Source organism: Chenopodium album, chromosome 10 (genome assembly GCF_948465745.1).
Source record: "Chenopodium album chromosome 10, dcCheAlbu1.1, whole genome shotgun sequence".
Classification (NCBI taxonomy): domain Eukaryota; kingdom Viridiplantae; phylum Streptophyta; class Magnoliopsida; order Caryophyllales; family Amaranthaceae; genus Chenopodium; species Chenopodium album.
This window is the reverse complement of record NC_137843.1, coordinates 59,106,769-59,116,040: the sequence shown is the minus strand read 5'-3', so window position 1 is coordinate 59,116,040 and position 9,272 is coordinate 59,106,769. Positions and strand designations below refer to the sequence as shown.

At 33.7% G+C, this 9,272-nt stretch overlaps 1 protein-coding gene across 2 annotated transcripts; it reads right to left on the bottom strand.

The window, feature by feature from the left end:
* Positions 1–3,098: 3,098 nt before the first annotated feature.
* Positions 3,099–7,914, bottom strand: LOC145564355 (plastid division protein PDV1-like). 2 transcript variants are annotated; one of them, XM_081624677.1, is made up of 3 exons: positions 7,292–7,914; positions 4,412–4,477; positions 3,099–3,959 (listed from the first exon to the last, which is right to left on the bottom strand). In XM_081624677.1, exons 1-3 carry the CDS (start codon positions 7,661–7,663, stop codon positions 3,444–3,446), a joined length of 954 nt encoding a protein of 317 aa, XP_081480803.1. In that variant the 5' UTR covers positions 7,664–7,914; the 3' UTR covers positions 3,099–3,443. The 2 variants fall into 2 exon arrangements, with proteins under 2 accessions (XP_081480803.1, XP_081480804.1); XM_081624678.1 differs by lacking the exon at positions 4,412–4,477 and having other exon boundaries at positions 7,292–7,906.
* Between the last annotated feature and the right edge of the window lie 1,358 nt (positions 7,915–9,272).

The following is a 9,272-nucleotide window of genomic DNA, read 5'->3' as shown; positions in this document are numbered from 1 at the left end:
GTAAAATTGTAACAGTTTGACTTTTATATGTTTGTTGACTCATAAAAATTTTATCTGATCGTTAATACATTAACTTTTTTTTAACAAGTTCAATTGAAATCGTACATTTCATATATAAATTACATATTAACTTTTACTTGTACGGAGTATAAGTTTAAGTGTGTAGTAAAAGTTTATATAAATAAAAATTAAATTATACTTGTATTTGTTTTAGTTGGGAGTTGTTTGGTGTTTGGGGGGAGAGAGGAGACATATAATTTGCGTAAATGAATTTGCATATCTTTAAGGCAGCTTTCATTGGTTCCCACTTGCTAATAGTCAATTGGCCCACTTTATTTACCTCCTCTATTTTTTTTGTACTTCTAATTTCTGTAGTAAAGTAAATTAATTCACTAAATACAAATGAGTACTCAGTACACAGTGACTCAGTGATAACAAAATTCTCTCATATCGAACTTAGCTCCTTCATTTTATGTTACAAGTACAATTTTCATAACACATCCCAATATAATTCCTAGAAGTTTAAGGTTAGGGAAGAATTTAAGAATATACGGAATACTTAGTATAAACATCGAGATACACCCATACATGTATACTTGATTTACAATTCATATTTTTTACAGTACTATGGAGTATGGACTTAGGGTCTGTTCCATTTAGCTTAATTTTAGTTCAGTTCAGTCCAATTTAGCTCCTAATTTCCTTCTTTCATAAAATATTCACTTTAGCTCAGTTCAGTAAATGTGAACAAACCCTTACTAAATTTAAAGCATAATTTTATTTGTTTATTTATTTATATTTATCAAATTTTAGGGAGAGAAATTGTATTTGGTCTTTTCAAAATAAGGGGCAAGTATAGAATTAAATTTAAGGTATTTTCAACCTAAGTAGCACTCTTTGTCAAAAAAAAAAAAAAAAACCTAAGTAGAACAATCGTAATCAAAAATTACTTAGGGACCCACAAATCAAACATTTGGTAACCTAATTATGTTATTGGTCGTAGTCTTCGTAGCTTTGGGTTGGGAATTTTTGTATGGTGCTTGAGAGTTCCACATGTGAATTTTCCTTTCCACGTGGCATGGAAAAATTAAATTTTAAAATGAAAAAAGAGGTCGAAATAAGGCTATTTTATGGGCTTATCATGAATTGGTCAACTTTAAGCCCAGAATGAATCATAGGCTTTTTCTGGCTTTCGTTTGGGGCGGCTATGAACGGAATGTGGGCCTAAATTGGCCCACCAATTAACCTGCCCGCAAGTAAAGGAATTGTCAATTTTACTATATTGCTCTCAATTTTATTTGGGACCCTCATTAAAGAAAATTCTTCATGTCTTTTGTCAACGTTTATATTGGATACATTCTTCTTAAAATAACTTTTTACTCATCAATTTTTAAATGAAATGATGTCAATGTGTAATGTGTTTGATGGGGTGATTTGAGCTTGTGGCATATCGACATATAATACGTATACATGTTCTCAGTCTTAACAGCTAAACTATGGCTTCTATTGGTTGGATATTTAATTGAAGTTTTCAAATATGTATTATTTATAGGTTCTAAATCAATAAATCATACAATTTTACTGCGAAGTAAATAAACTATGATTTTTTTCGTGATTGAATTTTATACGGATGAAATGAATAGTATCACCTTGACTTCATGGCAATATGTTTGAAGAAAATTTCCATTCTTCCTACTAATGAGGGGTCATACAATATAAATGAACGTGGAAATCCTTGAGAGAAAGTGAGATAAGTAAAACACCCTATCTTGCTTGATATACCAAAAATAATAAGAGTATTTATCAATATGATGTGTCATGTATATACTATGTAGTTATATGGCACTATCACCAATTAAATGTGAAACTCTATATTTTATTTTCTTTGACTATTCTAAGATTGACAATATTAATCGGCACCGAAATGATAAGAAGAAAAATGAAGAAATAGTAAAAAAGACTACAAAATAAAAGGGTGGCAAAAGTAAAGGATTTGATTGGATACAAATGATGATTCATGAAGATAAAAAGGTGAACAAAACTAGTAAAGATGTTTAGTTGTTGTCTTCTAAATCAAAATATATTCACACACTTTACAAAACAATAACAGTTGTTTCTACTCATTTGCTAAGAATTATAGTAGGATCCAATGGTAAGTCAAAAAGGGGAAAATGGTGATTGCCATGATGTTTACACTTATCAAATTTTTAGCTGTATTATTACTATATTTTGGGCCCTTATTCTTAATTAAAAAGGTCAAATTTATGAGTTTTCCGACATCACAACAAGCAGTGTAAACGTTATGTTTACAGTAGGGGGATGATTGGCATTTTGAAATGATTGAAGGCCAAGTTCTTTTCTTCCGCCGGCGTTGGGGCCTAAGGCTGCTAATTTTGAATGGATTGTTCTAGTCATGGATCATGAATCTGTCTTGTTTGTGTGCGAATTCATTCACGGGCCAAACATAGTAGGGTGAAAATGTACGTATCTTTCATATTTTGTAATCAATAATTTAATAAAAGAGTTTGCATATAATTTGAAGAAACGCGATGTAGAAGGTGAAGAGGGAACTACGTGAAGTTTGATAACCTTTTCTAATTTATGTTGTATTTAAGTATAAACTTCTCAAATAACATATGTAACTATGTAAGTGTCTAGCATTTATAAAAGATAAGAGAGTTAAACACATTATAAGACTAAGATCAGAGTTCACTTTACAACCCCGATGAGATTCTATCCCAAAGCCATAAGAGTAGTCCCTCAGAAAAGCTATGCCTCAACATGTTCGAAAACAATTCTTCACTAATGATTTGGCATAATACAAAATGTTCCATTAAACCTTGAGAATTAAGTTACCCGCGGAGGAGAAAAAGAGTCGGCTCCTTAAACATTTTTTTAATAGACAACGGCCAATCACAACATCCAGATTGCTAACTCTATGTCTACTAAACATAGCATAAGAGTTGCATCCGAAGACACCATTAATACAATAATAGCCTGTAATGAAATTTACTGAACTTCAAATACTCTCAAAAATAATAGTAATGAAATTCAAAGGATTGGAATTTCAAACAACCAAAGGCATTTTCACATCAAAATGGATACATGCAGCTTCCAAACTTCTTTAAAAATCTTTACCAAGCACATATTTTCTACAAAAGAAATCTTCAGAAAATACCACACAATTTCCGTTACAAAACAAATTCAGGGAAAGACAACTTCGTCGACAAAAACCCATTGCAGAGCCAAGTATACCAAAATAAATTCACTAACCTAAAGAAAAAAATTAAATAATAAACGGATAGCCTGATACGTATATACAAGCATCTTGAAGAAACTACAACGCCTACAAAACCCTACATATACCAACAATTCTTAGCAAAAGTCTTGTTGAAACAGCTTTACCTACAAAACCAAATGAGCAAAAAGTTGAGAGCTCGTATTTAACCTCTTGCCAACCGTACATCCAAGGGATTCAATTGCCCAGTAGAGGAGGAACCATCTCGTTGCAATAGTTTCTTAACCGTTCTTCTATCTTGGTTCTGGGCACTGTCTAACATATTGTTATCCTTAGACGTTGCTTGTTGCAGATGGAGTAGTGCAACCATGCTTAAGGCAAATAAAGCAGCATTCCCTAAAACTCCACCTAATTTGTCAAGCTGAAGTGTTCTTTTGGCAGAATCTAGTCCAGAGAATAAAAGTCTTACAAAAATGTTTGAGCTGACACCTTTTTTCTGCAATGAATGTTCAGCAGGTGCACTTGCAGGAGGATTTGAGAAATTATCAGGACCGACAAAGCAAGTCGCATCTCTTACATTTCCCACAAAATCCATAGCCTCATCTATAACTTTGTATCTTTTCCCATGGTGTTCAGCCAATCTCAATGCAAAAACAATGCGGCTTTGCTCTAATCGTGCAAGTGCTGCATCCCTTTCTGCACGCTGCTGGATTTGCACAGTCTGACAGTATTAACATACAAAATAGAAAAGCTTAGTCCCAATAAGATGAATAATAACCAGATAAAGAGCAGACAAATCACACATCCAAATAGAAGCATAGAACAAGATGGCACTGATACTGATACCCCATTTAGAACATCTAATCAACCATAGATAACAAAAACAGGTTCGTTGGGTTGGGAAAGAGGTGGGTCGGGGGATTTCTAAGGCCACGGTGCAACACAGCCAACATTAGCACTTGCTGATTAACAATTACATTGAAATGGGCTTAAGCCCACGTAAACTAAGTGAAACCATCACAGCATATGAATAAAAAACTGCCAGTGAAGGGCAAAGTTAAAAATTCCCATTCGAAACTTTCTTCTCTAAGAGGTAGGACACTCAAATTATCGTCTAGGAGATGAATTTAAATTTTCAGGGAAAACTTTTACTCGTAAATTCAATACCAATACCTGCCACTTTTTTCTCTTTTCCCAATCTTTTGTGCAAACAGGAAAGGTCTCGATTTCCCTTTGACCCTGTAATCATGTGAAAGCCTGTTTCAGCTGGGTTTGAATGCATAATAGGGCAACATTAAGTTTAACAATATAGCTTCCAACTTCAAACATGATCTCTCCATCATCTAACTGCAAAAGTTCTTCAGGAATTCTCCAAAAATCCGTAGTTAAGTTATTCCAAAATTACTCTGTGGTTGCAATATATAAATTTCACTGATTATCACCCAACCATTAACCTTGGTAAGTAATCCACCATGCACTACCTTTCCATCAAATCCTCTGGGGGAAACAAAAAAGGTTCTAATTCCTCATACTTCGTATATGTTTACATCTAGTACTCCCTGCTGCTTGTCTACCCTCCTAAATAAATAAATAGTCTAGAATGACAGAAAAGTGGGTATATGCAGGACAATAACTTCCAAAGAAAGAATGATGCAACTGTTATTCTATATCCTTCAGTTGTACATTATCCACAATAGTTTATAGCAGCACAAGTGAATAAAGTTACTAATTTACTTTGAGTGTAGAAGGAACTAAGGAAGCAAAACGCGTAGGAACTCCTTATCCATATGATTATAAAGAGTATTTCCAGGTAACTCATAATGTGATACACAATAACCATCATGCTCTTCCGAAATAAATAAGAAATGTACAGTTTCAAGAGCAACTGTAGTTAAGTCTATTACAATTAATAGTTTCTGAAACCAGGAATTTTGATATCTTCTATTAAGGATATGAACTATAAATCAACCCCCGTCTGGCCTAAGATTAAGTTGAATGCACATAAAACAGAGATAAGCAGCATTCCAAATAGCAGTTTTTCAAAGACAATCTGGGAACATATTTCATTTTTCAGAACTTATTTCAACTTAACTACACACACGCACAAACCAAAGCTGTTTGTTGTCCACAGCTAATTTATCCTCAAAAACATTATTACAATGGATCAATAATCGTCATTCAATGTATCCACCAATTAAACTCATTATCTCATACCAAATTACCTATCCTCCAAACAGCAAGTGATATTCCCATCAAGCTCCTCACTACCCCTCAAGGAACATATTGAAGAATACAAAATACAAAAGAAGAGCTCCCGCATAAATTAATGTGAAGAAACAAGAAAGTTACCCCCATCTTTGCTACCAACAGTCGTCCTCCAAACCCTCAAAATCAAGGAAATTAATTATTTTTTTTTTTAAAAAAAAATCAAAGCTAATCATACCCTCAATCACATTCACTGGGTCGCAGACTTAGCTAAGAAGGAAAAAAATGGCAACCTTCAAGTCATTTGACTTGCTAGAATAAAGGTAAGACCACAAAAATCTGGGATGTCTACAGATCACCAATCTGAGGTAATATAATCATAACAAATGCTGTAGGTGGTTGAGTTGATGAATCCAACCTACAAACAGCATACTGAACCACAGAAAGCTCTATCAGAAGGCCAACTACAACTCTACGATACTGTGGACAATCTTCTGACACAAATTGCACTTTTAAAGTGCCAAACCCAAGGAACTTAAAGAAAAGGTATCCAATTAATTCAAGTTATGAGATTGGTATGGAACTTACAGATGTTCAATAGAACATGTCACCAATTACAATTTACAACTCCATCCATCTAGTCACTATCATCCATAATCCAAAATCCATATGAGGGTACAAAAATTACACAATAAGCATACTTGAAAGTGTAGAAGCTAATACGCGTATACACCTAAACCCCACTTGATTAGTCCTAATAACCAAACTCAAGCAGCATATACAAAAAATGTAATATACACTACTCATACTTTCTATTCATTGTAGCAAAGAGGGACTTAGCGGAAAGAGTGTCCATTTTCAATGAAGAAAGTTATTTAAAGATGTGTATTATTAAATACTAGTAGCAAAAGAGAGTAATTTTTGCAATTCGATAGTAGGAAAATCAATTAAGAACACACCTAAATGGAACGAGGGGAGTACTAATTGACTATCCTCCAATTAATATCTTATTGATTACCTAACAGGATCCAAGAACCACAATCCAGATATGTAATATTATGAGTAAGAGCCAAACCAAATCACCTATCAACTAAACACACAAACAAATAAAAACAATATATTAATTTCACAACAATCATTCCACATACATTAGGGGGATTTACTTAAAAAGAGAAAAAAGACAATCATAACAACCAAATGACAACAGAATCCAGCAATAATTCGGTTGCTACATCACCTGGATTAGATTCATGACATTATAAAAACAATTAAATAGCTCAAAACTGACTAGGCTGTCACAACAATATACAAGTATACAGACAAATAATTCTCCAGGAGAAAAAAAATTCTACATTAATCACAATCGAAACATTAAGTTCAATTTCTTTTTAAAAAAAACAAACCCAACATTTCACATTAAACCAATCGTTAAATCGAAGCCCAGAAAATAAATTTACCCAATTGTTCTGGGTAACCAAAAATTCATCCCAATGGGGTGGCCCAAAAACTAGGATCAAATCCCGTCTACATCATTACCGGCGTAGGCTTTCTATTCCCTACATTATCCGTTAACCATGTTCTGGGAAAAACATTTCAAACCCTATATATTGATATTACCCACCTGAAAATTTCGACATAATTTCTATAAAATTCATCAATTGACCTGAAAAATCAGAACCCATGTTCTATGAATACACACACATATCAAATGAAGAAAACCCCTTCAATCTGGAGCTGAAAATTAACAATAAAAGAATTTCTCCTTCATTTTCGCAAATCAATTAAAATTCCCAGAAAATATGAACAAAATAAAAGCAAAAATAGAAAAAAAAAAAAAAAAAAACTAACATGGAAGAATTCGAGCTGTTCTTCGAGATTCTCGAGGGCAGAACGGATTGAATTAAGACTCTTAGCCTCAGCAATGGCGCAATTCTTATCAAAATCCTTGAAAAAAACAAACCCATTAGAATTAATATTGTTGTAATCCTTAAAATCATGATCAAAAAAATGATTGTGAGGCTGAGATTGATGTTTGATGTTATTGTTCTTGAAATTATTTTCATGGGTGTTAGAATTTTTGAGGGATTTAGTGGAATTAGCGAAATGGGTACGAGAAATAGAATGAATTTCATCACTGAGTTTGTCATGTAAATCCCAAATCTTCTCTAAAACAGCTTCAACTTCATCCATTTCAACATCTCGTTTCATTTTCAGAGTCATGAAATTGGAGGGAAAATGAAGAGATTATTTGGTAAAATTTTGGGGGGAAGAAGATTGCTTGTTGTTGGGGGTTAACGAAAAAAGAGAAAAGCAAAAGAGGAGAGAGAAAGCAACCCAGGAAAATTTCTCTCTCTTCCAAGAGAACTGGCAAAGTAAGAGAGAGAAAGAAGTGGTAAATTGAGTGGAAATGGTAAGCACGTTTGAAATTTGGACAATTTTTTTTTGTAATTTTTGAGTAGTGAGTGTCTGAGAAGAGATTTGAACATTCTATCTTTAATTTTATTATGTGGGCTTTTCAAATGTTTTGGCCACTTTTGGCAAAGATGTTGAAATAAATTGTGTTTTTTGGGTTTTATCCGAAATTATGAAAGGTGGTGGTGGTGGTAGTGTTGTTGTGGGAGGAGTCATTGTTAAGTCATTACTCTGTATATCATTATTGTATTATGGACCCGGTTTCATGGAGAAAGGATGGATGGTAGCGGGCAAGTTTAGTACGCACCGATGTAGGGAGCGTGCAGATGTTGTCGCCCTGATGTGAATACTTAGTTTAAAGTTAGGCACGAGCTACAATATATAGGTTTAAGTGTTGTGCTAGCGTGCATCGTGGTTATGCGAGTCATGTTTACAACGGGCTAAGAACTAGTCGTGTCGTTTTGAGTGTGGTGCATATTAGGTCATTTTTATGCGTGGTTAATCGTCTCTTGTGATGGCTCAGCCTAGGGAGCGACACTTTTTTTTTTTTTATTTGATTGATGAAATGGTAAGGTACACAACTCTAAAGGTCATCCAATCACAAGTTAAGATCATAAGACCAATTGAATCTAAAAGTCCCCATTTATTAGCACAATAGGTGAGTTTTTCAGGTACTTAGTGTTTTAAAGATATACCCAAGTATATTTTTATAAAATTGTGCATCAGTTTTTGACATTTTTGTCTTCTTTGTAAACTATTAACTTATTAAGTGGTTTAAAATAAATAAAAATCAAAATTATCAATATGCACAATGCAAACATATCAAAATTTACGAATACCAAGTACTATCTAAGAAAAAAGTACTGTTTGTAGGATGGAATATAAAACACCAACTAAATATGACATTAGGTTGAGCTAGGCCCATGGTACAATATGGCACGACACACTCTAGTCTGTAATGGGGCCTAACTTGGTCTCTTTTTTTGGGTTGGGTGAAGCATGACATCGTATGCTTCATACGACAACCAATTTTTAAATAGGTTGTATTTAGGGTCTGTTCTGATTTACTGAATAGAGCTAAACAGGTTGGAGTTGAAGTGAAGTGAACTGAATATTTTATGAGAAAAGGAAATTAGGAATTAAACTGATTGAAGCTAAATTGAATATTTTATGAGAAAAGGAAATTAGGAACTGAGCTGATTGGAGCTAAATTGAATATTTTATGAAAAAAGGAAATCAGGAAATGAACTGAACTAATTGGAGCTGAACTGAACTGAACTGAACTGAAATTAAGCCGAAGAGAACAATCCCTTAGCTTAGGCATGCAAGCATAGCATGACATAACAATATGTCGACTTGGATCGTGCCTTGATTGCAAGATTTGGTGCTTAGTGAGTGAGCTTAATCATGGGCCAGG

Excerpts from the sequence above, each read along its gene's own strand:
- LOC145564355 (XM_081624677.1), bottom strand. The coding sequence starts at position 7,663 with ATGACTCTGAAAATGAAACGAGATGTTGAAATGGATGAAGTTGAAGCT. Across the intron at positions 4,478-7,291 it reads AACAGCTCGAATTCTTCCAT|GGTCAAAGGGAAATCGAGAC; the intron begins GTTAGTTTTTTT and ends ACATGATTACAG. Across the intron at positions 3,960-4,411 it reads AAAAGAGAAAAAAGTGGCAG|ACTGTGCAAATCCAGCAGCG; the intron begins GTATTGGTATTG and ends TAATACTGTCAG.